We start from the raw sequence: 17,870 nt of genomic DNA, 5'->3' as shown, positions 1-17,870 counted from the left end.
TGGCCTTTTAAAAAAAAAATCACTAATAACTCTTTGCCCTTGCATAGTACCTTCCATCCAAAGACCTGACAGCACTTTGCTGGGTAGTGTAGCCCCAGGACACTCCTGAGAGATAGAAGGGAGTCTTACCCCCATTTCACAGATGAGGCAACTGAGGCACAGAGACTGATTTTTTTTTTTCCAGAGGTGCTGTTGAAACTAGTGGCATGAATATCAGGCCGAAGGTTATACAGAGAGTCTGTGGCAAAGCTGGGTAATGAACTTAGATCTTGTGACCCAGAGCCCTGCTATTTAACCAGATTAATCTCCTTCTTCCCATAAATCTCTTTGAAGGAGCAAGGTGCTAAACATTTTATTATTAATAATAATAATTTTGCTAGACCTGCGCTTCCCTCCCTTAGGAAGCAGTTCTCATCTTGTTTCATTTCACTTTATCTCTCTCCCTCTCCACCACCCAATACCATGTATTCCCCACATGCCATTTCAGTTCCTCCTTTGCTTTCCCCTGCAGGTATCAGCTGAGCTCAGGTTTCACTATGCCCTTGAGATTTCCATCCCCTCCCCGATTTGCCCTCCTATCTGGTGTCAGTTCACATCCAGCTTCCCTCTTCCCTCCAGGTGTCGGTTCAGATTACACTTTCTCTTCTCTCTCCTTGCCCTGAAGTGTCACCCCCGGACTCAGTTTTGCATTGCCTCCCTTGAGACCACTTTGGAAAACAACTTCATTGGCTCGAAACCAGCTGTACTCTCCACATCTGTATCAACAGAAAGGATATGAGCTGAACGCCGGGCTGTTCCTTCCCCTTTGAAGTTTCCCCAACTTTCCCTGCACTTGTGCTTCTAGCACTGACCTGTATCTGTTTTCTTGTTCTCCTACAAAATGCAACCCATTGGGGAAAGGATCCAGAGAAAGATCTGGCTTTAGGTACTGTCTTCTTGCATTTCTATACATGACAGGGTTTGGTGTAGGTCACGTGTAGAGGGACCTCTTTCCCAAACCACTGTTGGTCTTTCATGTTGGTAGAGGAAATGCTTCTTTCTCAACCCATTTACTCCCTCAAGGGGGTTTCACTTCTCCTTCTGGCTGTCTATGAGGTGCCTACTGCTCACTCCTTCCGTATTCTTTCTTGCCACCACTCCCATACGCGTCTGTGGGTGTTTTGCCTGGGGAGGAAGAGCAGGAGAACGAGCCACCAGGTGTCATCACATGGCTCATCCTTGCCTAGGAGTGATTCTGGCCCAGGCTCAACCTCCAGGATGGAATAAAGTGCTGATCCTCTTGTGCAGAAGGTGTCCTTTATGGTGAACTTCCAATGAGCTGTATCAGCCCCTAAAATTTAAGTTGTTGAAACTCCCCATGCCACAAACAAGTCTTCAAAATTGGGCCATTCATGCCATAGGTGCAGGGTTTTTAGCCTGGCCAGAATTCCCAAGAGAATAGCCTTTTCTCACTGTACTTGTTCCCAGCATAGTCACCAAGTCTGTGCCTTCAGGGTGCAAGCTGTCTGCTGAAGCTGATGGTAGTTACTCTTAGTCTCTGATTTGGTCCCTTGGCCAGAACAAGAGGCGCCAAAGCAAATGTCAAATGCTCTTTTGCAACCTGAATCTAATGTATAACATCATTGGCATGTAAGAGGCAGAACTGTAGAGCTGGTGAACATCAGGTGTTGTTCATTCCCTCTGGGGCACCTGGCACTGGCCACTTTCAGAGACAGGATACTGGCCTAGATGGCCCATGGGTCTGACCCAGGATAGCCATTATAATGGCACAATAGCTGTGTCGCTGTGGCACCTGTAGTATAGACTTTGCCTCAGTTGGCAGCTGCAGCATAGGCCATGGCAGTGCAACCACAACCCCATTTGCTGGCCCCATAACTGCTACCTGCTAATTTGATGCAGCCCTGTCCTAGGGGGACCCCATCACCACCAACAGTGAGACAGGATATTGGTCTAGGTGGCCGCTTTTTCTTCTTGGTGCCTCTGCTGAGACAGCCAAGAAGGACGTTCCCTGTGGAAGTGGTTTGAGGGACGTGGACACATTGTCCACTTGTGGCTGGAATGAGACCCACCAAAACCGCTGGTAACAACTTATGGTCCTTTTTGACTTGAGCTGGATCTAAACCAGTTACCCAAAGACCCAGTATCCCAAACCCTTGAATCTTCAGAAAGCTTCCAGTCACTTCTTACTCTATCTAAACCCATTCAGTGGCACCTAGTCTCCAGTCTCAGGCTACCCCAAGGAAGGCTCCGTCTGGGTATTTTCTATACGGCCACTCCTATCCCAGGTACTCTGAGCAGGACCCAGCTTTTCAGGAGCTACTGCTACACACAGAAACACATAAGCAAGAGTCCAATCACTGTCCATTCACCAGCAGGTGGATTTGCAGAGTGCATGCAAATTCCTTTCTCCAAGTGGACTCCTGTAATCCTTGAGTAAATATTTTCCAAGCTTGTAGTGGGCTGGCCTGGCTTTAGAAAGCCGTTTGCGGGGACATACCAGTTGTTTGCACAGTAAAAGCTAAGCTCAGAGGCACAGAGGACACTTGTCTAGGGGCTATTTAGATTGCCAGGCTCTTAGTTGGATGAACCAAAATGCACAGAAATAGCTCTGCTGGTTTCTAAAACAATCGTCACCAGTAATAACACAGCTTTGCATTTCTCTGGGGACTTTTATCTGAAGATCTCGACACATCGGCAAGTGTTTAATTAATTAAAGGCCTCTCAGCACCCTGGAAAGGAGGGGTGCTACACCCATTTTTCAGAAGGCAAGTCGAGGCACAAAGGGGGTAGGTGCCAGTTTTCATACAAGGCCTCTAATTTGGGGTGCCCGATGACGGACCTGATATTTCAGAGGTGCCAGGCAGCCGGAACTCCCTGTGAAATCAGTGGGAGCTGCACATGTCTGGCACCTTTGGAAATCAGGCCCAGGGATTGGCTCCTGTTGGGCACCCAAACCAATGAAAGCAACAAGCTTCCATGGAACATTTGTTGCACGGTGATTTAGCCAAGCGAATTTAGTGGCCAATTTGGAAGTAGATCCCAGGAGCACTGGCTCCAAGCCTCCTCCTCTAATCAGATTTCACCCTGATCATTAGTCTGCACTCCTCACCCCTGAAATGCAAAGAGAAATGGCATTGTACAGTAGAGCTGATCTTGCTTTAATTATCTTGCTTGTATGTATTTAAAACAGTCCCTTTGGCTGCTGTTCCCATGTCCCCATTCCTTCTGGCGTTGGGACAGGATTCCTCCCAGCGATGTCAAAACTAGCCTGAGCCAATCACGGAACACTGTCGAACCGGGACTAGGCCATCTGCAGTCACAGGTTCTTGCTGATGCCAAGATCATCTCCTTCTCATGCGGGACATGGCGCGAGGCTCCTTGCGGCAGTGGAGGTGGCTAAACCTGGTTCTCACAGCTCATTACATAGATGCCAAGCCGGCGCCGTTCTGCCCATGGCCTGGATGATTGATCTGGGAACATCAGTGCTGCACAGCGGGTGACACTTTAGATGGTCCCTACCCTGACTGGCAGCCCTAGGGCCAAGGAGGCATTATACAGAACAAACAGAAGAGGGTCATCCCAGTCAGAATGGTCCCTGGAATGAGGAATCTCTCGGGAAATGTTAAAGCACCAAGCCTGGCCCCATTGAGAACAATGGTGGAGTTTTGCCTCTGACTTCAGTGGGAGCAGGATTGGATCCAGAGGAGTCCTTTCAAGTGTGCAGCGTAGCATGGAAGAGGTCTGTAGTGGGTGAAATAGATCAAAGGAATTCATGAGGAGAGAGTCAGGGACACTGCTTAGGAAGGGGGCAGAGGAGAGAAAAGCAAAGGTGTGGGCAGGGGTGGAGTTTTGGAGAGCTTTGAAGATGGAAAGTCTGAATTTGAGAGAGGACAGGGAGTGGAGGCGGGATGTCACTGCTGCGTTGTGGAAAGAGACTCAGGCAGCAGGGCAAGAAATGAAGATAAGCTTGGCTATGGGTGGCTGGATTTTGAATGAATGGGGAGAGGGGAAAGCCAGGAAGGAATGGGTTGCCAGGGTTCCATGAGGAGAAAATGGTATAAATCAAAATGTAATACTTCAGCGGACAGTTTTCTACACATCTGAGTCTCCTGCTGCTCAGTCAACTCAACTGGCCTCATTTTATAAACCACTAGCTTAGCATGTCTGTGGATGTTGGTGGAGAAAGCAGCTTGGCTAACTCCAAGCAATATTGGCCAAGATGTAAAATATCCTGGCTATGCACAGTTCATCCTTTGCCAAATCTGTGCTCTCCAATACACATCTCCAGATAAAGGCACTCACAAGCCTCTGTGTGTTTGGGGATATGGTATATTGAAATAAACACAATACCCTTTAATGTAGTGATTGTGCACAATTACAATTTATCAGAACACATCTGCCTGAGCAGCTTCTGAAGTCAACACAGTCATTCAAACTGTTCATTTTTCATTTGCTCTTTTTTGTTTATTTTTCCTCTTCCTTTTTGTGTTTTTTTCCTTTCCTTCGTTCCCCCTCTTCCCCCATTTGTATTGGCCTGTGCTACATGTTTGTTTGATGTGTGTAAGTCATTGCTTTGAGGGGACTACTTCTTTTCCTTATTTTTTTCCCTATTCAAAAACAAACCAACACTAAGGAAATTCCATACAAAAATGTGTGTTAATGAAAAGTTAGGGGTAACACATTTTAAGATATAACTTTTGTGTATTTAAAGTTTTGATTCCCACAGCCCCATAAGCTAGCTACATATTAAGGCATAACTATTAACAGCATAGGTTTGAGCTTGCACTGTAAACAATATTAGATTAGGCCCAGTTTAATAAAACAAAAATAACGCAGAGGTGCAATGTGGGTGCATTATGGTTGAGAAGCAAACTATAACTCATAAACGTCCTGACTTTCAGGATGGATTTTCCCAAAGCATTCAGTAATGGCCTAACTCTGAATGTGCGTTGTGCTGAAAGCCTTTGCAAATCCTGCTCCTAAACCTCCTACCAACCCATAACATGGCCACATGTAGAGTTTGAGTGGGGGATTTGCATTGAATGTAGGTTATGTTCCTGACTCTTGACATCTGTTAATTGAGGATAGTATATGGGGATATGGTAATTGCAAAAATATTAATATTATTCCTATTATTTATATTATTTTTACTTCATAGTGCCCATAAGGGTGGTAGGTACTTCACAGACAAACACATAACAGACAAGGCATGAAGGTTGGTCTTGTTGTTAAAGCAGCACCTGGGGCGTTGTGTGGTTTGATTCCTATCTCTGTAACAAACTCCCTGAGTGACCATAGCCAACTCACTCAAGGTCAGGTTCTCATACCCTTACTCGGGTTCAGTAGCACTTTACTCTGGGAGTGATTTCAGTGAGACCATCTGTGGAGGGAGGTACTACTCAGTGTGAGTGAGGGAATTAAAATCTGCCCCTTCAGTTCTTTGTGCCTCAGTTCACCATCTGTTAAATGGGAATAATAACGCAACTTTTCCTCAACTAGGGTGTTGTGAGGATAAATTTATTAATGATTGTGAGTTGCTGAGATGCAACAGCCTTGTGGGCTAGATAACTAGGAGAGGTCTGTGTCTCAGAGAGCTTACAGTCTAAATTTAAGCTACATAATAAATGTGTGATCACTCACAGCACCCTGAGGTGAATCCTCCCATAACATTCTCAGCTACCTGAGTACCATTTTGCCTAATGTGCAGTGTATGTAATATGCAGTGTGATTGGCTACACACATGCAATCTAGGGTGAAACTCTAGTCTGTGTGGTTAGAAGAAGCATCCAGATTGAGGAGGGTGCTCTGTCAAACCCACCCCTTAAAGGGTTCCTCTCTATTGGTAAATATAAACCCACATTGCCAACAGGGGGGTGGGAGGGCAATCATGTTGCATCCCAAATGTTGAGGAAGAGGAGGTGACTTTGTGTTTTACAAGGAGGAGGACAAGGGGTGTTGAGTTCACCCCATGGAAATGCAACATGCAGTTTATAAGACCAAATGTGGGGCCGGTCTGCCTGCCTAGCAATCTCTCCATCTACCTATTACTGACATGGCCTTCATCACTGTAACATCTGAGCTGCTAGCATACTTTTTTCTAACCGCCTTGCGTGAGCTTGGACTTCCCAGCTTGCAGGATGTCTCCAGGATGTTTTCATGAGGTAAGCCTTTGCCAAATGTTTATAGATCTGTTACAAAACAGATGTGCTCTCTTTCTTTTTTTTTTTTTTTTTTTTTTAATCTTCCCTCTACTGGTAAGGAAGAGTTTGTGCAGTAATTGCAGGCAGGTTGGGAGATGTTCTTTCCATAATTCTGTCTTGTGAAATGTTTATGTAATATCTTCCACCAATGGATTACGCAAGTGAGCCGAACAGCTTTGATCATTTTTCATCACCCACAATTAGATTTTTGTTTTGTTTGGTGAGCGGGGGTCCACCAGGATTGAGTAAGAAACCCATCAGTGGGCTGTCAGAGTGAGCAGACCCACCAGCCAACTAGTGAAGGGACCAATCAGCCAGTGAGGGAAGGGACTTGCTTTAAACCATCTTGCTCTCCATTTGTTTTTCACCTGGGGTCAGAGGCCCCAAAACAAACTATGTCAAGATAGGAAGAACATCTAGATTAGATTTGCAGGAGCAATTCCTTTCCTGCACCCTAGTAATCCTTTAATGCAGTAGCTTCATGTGGTGTATTTGTCACCCTCTAGTGGATCACCAAGAGGATAATTACCATTTTACTAGCTTTAGGCAATCCCCTTTAGCTCAATTGGTAGATACCAGTGGTTTTGTAGATGAAGGTCTAGAGTTCTAGTCCCTCCTCCTGGTATGAATGATCTATATATCAATAATAGCTGTTGTTTGTGGCATGTCATTTTGTTTCATTCCCCTACAGGGGTCTCTCCCTGGGTCGGGGCACAGTGAGTATATTCCTAATAGTTTGCTGTGCAGTCTGAAATTGCATTTTTACCGAGGCAGATTGCATCATTTTACACAGGAGAGGAGGAAACCTCCCATCTCCCTGCCACCTTTCTGTTTACTGGTCCCAGTCTAACTTGACCTCCATACAAAGACCCCAGAGAAACTCAGCACAATCTGACCTTTATTTTACTCTCTAGCTTAAAATCACAAGAGCTGAGACACTGACTTTTATCACGGGTCTCCTTATAGTTGCTGGTTTTTCAGAAAGTCTTAGCTTCTGGAGTCAGGTGATTATGTGAGAATCTCTGCTTTCTTTTTTCAAAAGGTAAAATTCTGACCCTCTTGGTCTGGTGAAAAGGCTTGAAAACATGACCTGGGTGCACTCAGAAACCAGAAGGGAAAAAAAATATGATTTAAAAAAAATCTCATGATAGCAGCCTGACTCGCAGTTGTTGAATGCTTGGGATTAGAAATCCTGTAAAGCTTTCTCTGGATGAACCAAAGATAGAAGATCTGCATAAACACCCCGAACTTTGTGACTTGATTACATCCCAAACATACAGTAGTAAACAGATAGGAAGCAGCCAGTATGCAGGGGAGGGCTGGAGTAAATTTGAGTCGAACACTAACAAAATAAGATGCAATAGAGAAGAGTTAGTTAATTACCCCCAGGGTCCCTCCTATCTTCTCTGGAGAAAGCTGGCGAATTCTAGGAAGTGAGGGACAAGTGTTGGCAATGTTGTTTTCTAAATTGGGAACCAGTTGCTGGTTTGTTTTTTGGGTTTTTTTTTTTTGGTTTGTTTTTGTTTTTTGTTTCCAAACCCACCTCTTTATCTCACGTTACGTGATCTTGGGATGCAGCTACACACCCTTTTCTTCCTGGAACGCTTCCAAATCATTCCATTTGGCAGCTGTAAAAATTGATTTCAGTTTGGAAATGGCTTGTGGTTCTTAAATGCTCAGCTCCGATCAGGATCAGGCAGGAGAAAGCACCTTGGTCTTCGTGTGAGCATGGTCACTTTTCTCTCGGTGGCTGTTTGGATTCGGATTCCTGAGTCATGTGAGCCATAGATACATGAACCCTTGGCAATTTGCTGGATCTTTAATTATAACAATTGCAAGTATGGGTAATATTTTTCTTAAATGTGGTGGTTTCTGGTAAATCTGTCTTCAGGAGGGAAAGAACTTGGAAATGGTGAAAGGGTTGAAGTGGAGTGATGGGCTCAGAGGAGAGGAGATAATGTATTCATAGGGCCTTTCATGTAATGGTCACCAACTCAAACACTGCCCAGATTAGTAGTGATCAAAAGTTTTTACCATCTGTCTAGTAGAAGATCACTCCCTCCTGAGAGGTGTAGAATTCTCAGCTCTCTTTGGAAGGGTTAATATTGCGCAGTAAGCTTTATGCAATGTATATAGCTACAGCATGTTACCGAAAAGAGATGACATCATTCTGGGTTTTGTGTACTACATCTTTAAATGTGTAAATTAATCTTTATGGAGGGGGCGTGGGGGAGCTTCCTTTCTCTGCTTCAATTCACAGTGTGTATGAGAGAGAGAGAGAGAGAGAGAGAGAGAGATTGTGTTCTCTCTCTCTCTCATATGGAGACTCTTATATTTGTTCTTTCTTAGTTATTTTTCCTCAATCTGTAACAAAAGCCATCTCGATTGAAAAATGCATGCTTTGCTCATGGTTTGTGGGAAAACCTACGTTGCTTGTCTCTCTCTGCTGGTAGGAGGCTATATTACTCACTCTCTGCACTAGCATCTCAGGATACTGGAGAATGAAAAAGTTGTGTTTCTTCAATGATCTTCGATTGTGTCATTAACTACCGCTGGTAGCAAGATCCATTCCAGATTCTAAGAGAGAGTCCACAACCCTGAGCCAAAGCACAGGGTTTTCATGGCATTGGGGAAAAATTAGACCTGGATCAGGACTGTTGCTTGAAAAGACCCAAACTAGAACACGTATGACAAAGTTCCTCCTCAATCTTGGTGGGTCCTGCGCTTATTGGTGGATTGCTCATCTCTGAGATCTTCCCCTCTGGTGGAACCCATGGTCTGGGTCATCTCCTCCTGTGTCTGATCAGGAGTTGGGAGGTTTGGGAGCAGGGGCGGCTCTAGACATTTCACCACCCCAAGCACGGCATCATGCTGCGGGGGGCGCCTGCGGGAGGTCCACCGGAGCCGCGGGACCAGAGGACCCTCCGCAGGCATGCCGCCGAAGGCACCCTGCCTGCTGCCCTCCCGGTGACCGGCAGAGCGCCCCCCGCAGCATGCCGCCCCAAGCACGCGCTTGGCGTGCTGGGGCCTGGAGCCGCCCCTGTTTGCGGGGTACCCGGGCCTGCCCTGTACTCCGGGTTCCAGCCCAGTGCCCTGTGGATCGCAGCTGTCTATAGAGCCTCCTATAACAGCTGCATGACAGCTACAACTCCCTGGGCTACTTCCCCATGGCCTCCTCCAAACACCGTCTTTATCCCACCACAGGACCTTCCTCCCGGTGTCTGATAACGCTTGTACCCCTTAGTCCTCCAGCAGCACAGCCTCTCACTCTCAGCTCCTTGCGCCTCTTGCTCCCAGCTCCTCACACGCACATCTCACTGACTAACTGGGAGGCTTTTTACTAGTTCCAGCCAGCCCTTGATTGGCTTCAGGTGTCCCAATCAATCTAGCTATCTCCACTGCCTTCTAGAAAGATCATAATTGGCCCCAGATGTCTTGATTAACCTGAAGCAACTGCCATTTGGTTACCATGGTACCAGAGATTTGTTTAGCCTGGGGCTAACATTCCTGTTCCTCACTACTTTACTGTAGCCATATGGTCTTGCCCCATCACACCCCAGAACCAAGCACCCTCAGACTTGGGGAAGGTTTGGCTTTGGTTCAGAATTTTGCCACTTGGATCCATTTCAAGAAAAGACCTATCTGATGAACCAAAAAGTTCTTTCTGCTCCCTACAAATGCAGGATACAGTCCTCCCATTCCAGAGGATGAGCAAGGCCCTGACTTGATGTTGCACCTATTCCACTCAGACTGTCACAGTGATGTGTGAGCATTCCTTTGTTCTCCAAAATCCTATTGTCCATCCCATGGGGACGCCAGGTCCCAGTGACAAATTATACCCAATGCAACAAGCAGCAATGGGTTTTGCCTTGTTTTGGAGCAGAAAGAATAAACAGTAACTTGGAGACCAAAGAAACGAACAAACTCCAAGCTCCCGTTCTGATCCTTGGTGAATTTTTCCTGTCTTAGAAATCTGGATTTGTCTTGCCTGGAGTTTAAAGTAGGGCAAGTGGTTCCAGGGCTGACTCCAATGCGGTGTGCAAACTGCTACTCACCTGTTTGGCTCTGGGCAAATGACTATTTTCCTTTACTAGGCAAGTCAAATAGCATTTGTTTGCCCATTATCACCAGTGGTGAAGTATGGGCAAGTAGATTTAGTGCTGGGACTGGTGAACTTTCAAGGCTGGGAGCCACTCCTAAATGATGCTGGCTTTCATGTACTTAAATCTGTTCTTCTCTTCTCCATTCCTTGCACCCTCATGGCCACCTCTGCAGGAAGATGCTCTATAGCCAGAAATGCAGTGGAGTGCAGCTGAAGCAGCCTCTAAAAAGGGCAGTAGCGACTTAGCCAGCCCACCAATTTCTATGTATTACCTGTTGTTATAATACTTTGCTTTCTGGTGCTTTTCTTCCAAGAGCCACAAAATGTTTCAGGGCCTTGGTTCAGCAGACCACTTAAGCACATGCTTGACTCAAAGCAGCACTGAAGTCAGCAGGACTTAAATGCTTTAATTAGAGGCCTTTTAATTAAGGACATCTCACCCCTCCCCTTGGCGAAGTGGGTCAGTAGACTTATGCCCACTTTGCAGGTGGTGACACTGAAGGAGAGTGGGGAAGTGACTTGTCCAAATGCACAGACGTTGCTGCAAAGCCAGGGATGGAACCCAGGAGTTCTGACTCTCATTACTAGACTTCACTCTTGGTCTGATGACAAGCACAGGTACACTAGAGAGGATCTTTCCCAGGTGCCCCAAACTCCAAGCTTGCTAACTTCCTGACTCTTCCACCTTCCTCTGACTCCATGTCATCTGTGCAGGCTTCCTGCTGATACAACTGCTGTCCTCTCCCCTGCAGATTAAAACAGAAGATCTCAGTGATTCCTTGCAATCTCCGGTACAGCCCAGATCAGGCCATCTAGGACAAGGATCATCAATGATGCCTGGAAGCCAAATCACCGGGGTAAGTGGCTTAGCAGCCTCAAGAATTCCAGGAGTCCTTTGTGGCACTGGTTCTGGAGCACTCATTGCTTGAAAGCCACTTTAAAGAGGTGCTCATATGGCTATGGAGAAGGCTTCCAGAGTCAGACACTGTGAATCCTGATTCAATTTGCTTTGCGAAGGTCAGGTTCATCCCTAGGGTCACTCAACTGACTTTGGTCGAGTTACACCAGAGACAAAATGTATTCCTTGGAGGAGATTTTTCAAAGGCCCAAATAGCAGTTAGGCACCTAACTCCCATTAACTTCTAATGGGAGTTAGATGCCCAAATGCTATTTGTGCCTTTTAAAATCTCTTCCCTTATATTTGCACCTAAGATGAAAGGGTGAAATTCACCCCTGAGGAGAGCCCTTGCCCAAGGTGTAGGCACCACTTTTGGTCCCACAATGCTTGAAAACAGAGGCCAGGTTTTAGAGCTCATCACACTGGGTACTTGTTGGCTGCTGAGCTCCCTGGAAATTCTGACCCCAACTGTGGGTGCCAAGGACTTGGTTATCTGACCCTATGGGCTTAGCTGGTGAATAGACCTTGTGAATTCCACCCGAAGTCCAGTCTCCTGTCTGTAAAGTCGGACAAAGAGTCAGAGCTGGGACCCAGGGTGGTATAATTGGGAAATGTTGCAACTGAGGAGTTTGTAGGAACAACAAAGATTTTTGCCTCCTCTTTCCACAGTCAGAGCCCTGGATGCAGGGCTGGGAGTTCTCACCTGCCAGGCAGCATCAAGCAAGAACATTTCTTAGGATCAGGTGGACGTACTTAACACAGTCCTGGGCCTCACTCATTCCCAGATTCTCTAGAGAGCTAGTCGGGAAATGAGGATTTGGTTTCCATGCAAAACTGAAGTTTTTGTTTGTTTGTTTTTACTTAAGTTTTTTCTGACATTTTCTGAGTTGTTGTCAAAAACATGAAACACTCCCTCTGCCTCAATGATTTTTTTAATTGTTTTATTTTTTTATGGCAACTGAAAACCAAAATGTTTCACTTTTAAATTGAAAAATGTCAATAGACAAAAAAGAGAGAAATTGACAGTTTGGGAGTTTGCTTTTTTGACAAAAAAAGGAAAAATTCCATTTAAGCAAAAAGCCAGTGTTGGAAAAGCTTTGGGTGAAAAATTTGGGAGCAGCTCTAGTTCTGTGGCGCTCGGGTGGGGGGGAGGTTGCCTGAGTTGCAGTCTATCATGGTTAAAGGCAGAAACGGGGTTAGGGAGGATAGAGGGGGTGTTTAAGTGCTACTTACAGCAGGGAGGGAACTGGGGAAAGGGTGAGTGCTGTGTGCAGGGCAGATGCATCTGATCTGCATTGTTTCTTCGTTAGGATATGAGTTCTCTTCACACCCTGCAGCAGCTTGTGCTGGTTCCCAGTCCTATGCAATCAGTTCCTCAGTTCCTGCTCTCTCAGGCCCAGGCTGGGCAACAAGGTAATAGCCCTAGTGCTCACTAGAATCATTAATACAGTGCTCTTGATACAGGTGGAGTCACAGGAGTGATTCAAGAGCCAACCCCCCTGCCCCAACCCTTGACTAGATGGGCTGGTGATATCCAGGGCCAGGCACTGATCTCTCAGTGGCATCAATCCACTGATGTCAGGAGAGTCACTCCAGATCTAGGCAATGGTGACCAAGAGTGGAAACTGGTTCACTGTCTTGCTCCCTTTGTTACTGACCATGCCTTTCTGTAATGCCAAAGCTTTTCCCTTCGCCCTCTCTCCTGCATGGCAGCTCCCTCCCCTGTTGCACCTGAAGTCACCCCAAAGTCCTGACACCAGGCAGCTGCTCTAACCAAAATGCAAACTATATTAAACCACTCGGTGATGGAATTCTCCTCTCTCGGCTACACAGCTGGGGAGATGCTCCCACAGCTGCACTTCCATGTAACAGTAGCGCCACCAAGGGGCTGTGTGCACTGATCTCAGGCATGCTTCAGAGAAATGCATCTCTTCATTGAAATTCAGCACTGCATCTGGTTGGGTTAGTCTCAGTCAGGATGACATGGAAACACCCAGGAGCCCCATCTTTACGGGGAACCTGCTCTAGCTTCTAACTTTGATATATTCCTTTTTAGAGGTAAGCTTTTCAAAAATTGATGTGCATTACAATGGCTTGGGCCAGTGTTGGTCATGGAAGGACAAACATAGGTCCCGAGACTTCGATCTGATCTACGTAGATGGAGCCTCATACCCACGCTGAGTAACTTTTGACTTCAGTGATCATAAAGGCCCCCTTACATGAACCGACTGCAGGATTTGAGCCACAGATACATTAAAACACATGATCCTAGAGTGTGACAGTGTATAAACTCGGGATGAAAATTATTTCAATTTGCCTAGACTGAGTGGACAATCTGTCTAGTGCTGATGGCTCTTAAGCCGTTGTCGCTGCCAAGTGCTACTGAGTAATATCTCAAAAAACCACTTGCTGTACATGTAACAATAATCTACTAAACTAATTATCCTGAGCGGGTAGGATCGGAATAATCTATCACTGAACCGATTGCTCTCAGTACCAACGCACTCATGTGGGACAGGAAACGCATCGTGCTGGAAAGCAGCACTGAGTGTAAATCTGAGAAAAGTATGGAAGATTTCTTGGGTCATGATATGTTGGACTCATAGGTTCATACAACTGAAGGCCAGAAGGGGCCATTATGATTATCTATTCGGACCCCCTCCATAATACAGGATGGAGGATTTCGCCCAGTGATTTCTGAATCAAGGCCGTAACTTTAACTCCCTGACAAGTCTGCATCTCTGGTACAATTTCCCTCCTCATTACAAGCTTTTATTTTTCTGAGGTTGTTGGGGGAAGGGATGTGTTTTGCTTTTGCAACAATAGTGAATAAACCTTGACCCATGAATAAACCTGGAGACATGCACAATCAGAGCCAAACAGATTATTCTTTCTATGGTGTCATTTTATAAATCTAAATGTTAAGCACCTGATTTAAATTCCAGGAAGACAGTCAATACAATGAGTCTTCTCCAGTTTCCGGAAGCCATGGAGCTTTGTCTTATGAATTAGTTAAGGTTGTTAAAGCACCATGGAGGTAATAAGCATGGTAAAAGAGCTAAGTACTGCTATCCTCATCATCTGATTTCTGCAAGACAGTATTATGATTTATGCAGAGGCCAAAATGAGCAAGGTGCTTTAATGGTCAAGGAAAAGGACCAGGTCTCTTTCCAAAGGAGCTATTGTATTAATCTCAAGGGTCAAAAGAATTAAGTGTCCTAAACTCTTTCACTGTCAGACATTTAAAAGATTGATACAAAGGTTCGGGGGATTTTCTACAGAGACCCTGGTTTACTTCATCTCTTGGCAAGCACCCAAAAGCTTTCCTCCTGAAAGATTCTTTTGAAAGTTTATTGACTAAACACAAGAAAGAACAGGAAATCAAAACAAACATTTATACTGACATTGAAATTAAGTCATTATTTGAAACAAACTTAATCAAATCGTGCTTGTCGCTGTGCTTTGGGAGGCAGTGTCTCTCATTTTTATTAACGACCTTTGATGAAAAAGAAAGGGTTAATTTTGCTCTCCGTCCTGTTGTGTGAAGGGTATTCACATCTCCTCTTTGTAGCAGACAGGCTGACACAAGGTGGAGAAGAAAGAGGATAGAAAAGATGAGGGAACTAAGGCTTTGGTTGAAGTTTTTGGAGCACTGGACAGTTGCTCAATTACTAAGAGATGCTTTGGCTGGCAGGTTGACCAGGACACCTGTTGCTTAGACTCTGGTTCACATTCCAGTCAGGGAAGTCATCTAATTGGGTCCTTTCCCCTTAGACAGAGCAGGGTTGCAGCCATCTTATCTCACTGCGCTGATGCAGTACAGTTGATTTCTGTATTCAATGAAAAGCCAAGAAAATGAGAGAGAGGATTAGAGTTGCCAGCCCCCCAGGAATTAAAAATTAATCTTAAAGATTCTGTCATGTGATGAATCCTCCAGGAATCCATCTAGCCAAAATTAGCAACCCTAGATAGGATAGGAGAAAAGAAATAGTGGGACAGAGAGTAATGCAAAAGGGAAGGGAGCTAGAACAGGATCTTATGTACCTCTGTGGCACTGGCAATTATATATCCCCACTGACTGTCTGAGGACTGGGTGTCATGATGATGCAATGGCTTTCAGGACTCTCAGGTGAAAAACAAGGTTGTTTGAACAAGATCAAGGCCTGATGGTCTTCCTCTCAGGGAGAAAATCCATCTGACTGGTCCACTCCCTCTGTGTTGTGATTGGGGCACATGAGATGAGTTAAAATGCGCCCGGGCGAGATGTGAGCTAGGAAGTGAAGATGTGTTGGGACAAAAACAAATTTCCAAAGTCTCCTTTGAAGAACCCCCAAAAGTGGGGAAAGTGGGAGGCATAATTCATCTGCTCATTACTGTGTCCACCTATTAGGCCTAATGTCTGCCACTCCAATTTTGATCCATTGATTTCGAGACCCACGTCATCTTGTTTATTAAGTCCAACCTCAACCTTGAATCTTATCAGTAGACCTGTTTCTGTCTGGACTAATTCAGTCTCTGTGTCTGGTTTCCTTGCACCTGTTCAAAACAATCTTTCTTGACCTACTTTCCATGGTTAATTCCCAAGTAGGTGAAAAATGATAAGTTATTGTGACACCTTGTAAACTTTTTACAATTGAACTTACAGTTAGGGTAAATATTTAGGCACAATAACTACAGCAGAGCTCGGTCAGATTTTAGATGTGATGTGATGAGTCAGAATAATTAACAGGAGGGAGATGGGCCTGGTAGGTTAAAGTACCAAGATCTAGCAATGATTCAACTGTGGTATGCTCATGTAACAACCCCCCAGCACATACCCCAAGATTTGAATGCAAGGACTTTCAGCACCAAAGCACAGAAATCTACGAACTAACAGTACTAGATTTCCCATCCCCATAGTACCTAAGCACAGGTACCAAAAAGCTATGCACACCTATGATGCTATGCAGGTCTCCCATCTGTAAAATGGAGAAGATGATGTTTACCTTTGAGCTCTATGGAGACAGTGCTGTGTGATACAGAGGTGTCTAGATATTTAAGGAGAGGCCAGCCTAATCGAATCTCTCTCTCCCTCTCTCATCAGCTTTGCAGCCAAATATTCTCTCCTTTCCCCAGCAACAGAGCAGCCTCATCCTCTCGCAGCCCGGACCCAGCCTAGCATCACAGGTAAACTACCTTCTGGCTGCCTCAGCTGGAAGCGGGATCAAACTGATTATGGGCATCACGTTAACAGCTAGCCGGGATCTGCTGCCGATTTGCGCCAGGGAAGTGGATTGCAGCCCAGGCTGTGGGGATTCACACTCATCTGTGAACATCCCCCTCCCTGCAGGGCTGGTGAAAGGAAGTTTCGCCTAGGGCACGAAACTTCCACCTTGCACCCCGGCCCCCCAGGCCTGCGGCCGCTCCCTGTCCCCCCTCCTCCCTGAGGCGCCCCTCCCCCCCGTGGCAGCTCCCCACCCCAGCTCACCTCTGCTCCTCCTCTTCCGCGAGCACGCCACCCCCACTCTAATTCTCCTCCCCTCCCAGGCTTGTGGCACCAAACAGCTGATTGGCACTGCAAGCCTGGGAGGTGGGAGAAGTGGAGCGGCCACTGCACTGAGAGAGGGAGTCTGAGCTGCACATGTCAGCGTGCCTCCGGCAGCCCAGCCCAGGAATGCTGTAAAAAAAAAATTGGGGGCACTGCTTTTTGTCCCCCCCAAATCTTGGCACCCTAGGCAACCGCCTACTTTGTCTTAATGGTAGCACTGGCCCTGCCTCCCCCCACCCCCGCACCCTGCGAGAGAGGAGAGGCGAGAGGGGGATTCCATCTCCATAGCTCATTCCAGCCTTGGCTGAGGCTGCTAGCAAGGTGGGCGATCCATGCCACTTGGTGGGTGCTGGTTTCTGATTGGGGACATATTTCTCCACCCAAGCATCCCGTCTTTCCATCTCCTTCTCCGATCCCTTCCAAACCGCTCCCTAGGCCGAGAAGGCCTTGGCTTGCCTTTGCCTCAGTGAGATGTCATTCTTCAAAGAAGCCAACAAGTTCCTATTCCCCACCCCCAAACCACACCGCTTGTAACGCCCCCGTACAATCACAATTCCAGCTTCAGGGCACTTCATCGCTCCTTCCCAGTGCATCAGGTTGCCTCCCTTCTTTGCCCCTGCATGTGTTTGCTTCCTGCTTAGATCATAAAGCTTCTCAGGGCAAGGCCAGTGTCTTTTACAGCCTCGTAAAGCACCTGGCCTGATGCAAATGCTATGTAAACAATAGTCGTAACCTCTGAAGCCTTTCCGGTCTGGTCTGCATCTGCTTTTGATGACTTGTTTGCCTTTGCGGTGCCCTCTGTTCATTCCCGCTTGTGGGCTCTTGGCACCTGTGCCCTGAGTTTCTGGCACCATTTGGAGAGAGTTATTTGCCCCTCCCAGCTGCTCTTTCAGATCCTTCAAGTCCCTGTAGCCTTCCGTGGGATCATGCCAAGGCAGTGCTCACGATGAGGTGCGGGTTCTGGTTGGTCACTTCTCTATGCGGGCAATGGAATGCCATGGGTGACTCTACGTGGGGTGCCAAAAACCTTCCTCTGTTCATCCAGCAAATCGAATACTCCCCAGGCCTGCGTCCCACAGGCATCAAGCAGAACCCTGACATAGAAACCTTTTTATCTTTCTTTTTCCCAGGCCACGCCAGGCT

General features: G+C 46.3%; 1 protein-coding gene across 1 annotated transcript in view; it reads left to right on the top strand.

The window, feature by feature from the left end:
* POU2F3 (POU class 2 homeobox 3) overlaps positions 1-17,870 on the top strand; it is a 62,691-nt gene that overhangs the window by 32,917 nt on the left and 11,904 nt on the right. Inside the window, exons 5-7 of the mRNA XM_050921959.1 lie at positions 11,055-11,159; positions 12,511-12,613; positions 16,284-16,366. Coding sequence (XP_050777916.1) covers positions 11,055-11,159; positions 12,511-12,613; positions 16,284-16,366 — 291 coding nt within the window. The remainder of the gene's footprint in view (positions 1-11,054; positions 11,160-12,510; positions 12,614-16,283; positions 16,367-17,870) is intronic.

This window comes from Gopherus flavomarginatus, chromosome 13 (assembly GCF_025201925.1).
Source record: "Gopherus flavomarginatus isolate rGopFla2 chromosome 13, rGopFla2.mat.asm, whole genome shotgun sequence".
Taxonomy (NCBI): Eukaryota; Metazoa; Chordata; order Testudines; family Testudinidae; genus Gopherus; species Gopherus flavomarginatus.
Note: the sequence above shows the minus strand (reverse complement) of the source record. Positions and strands in the feature narration are given on the sequence as shown.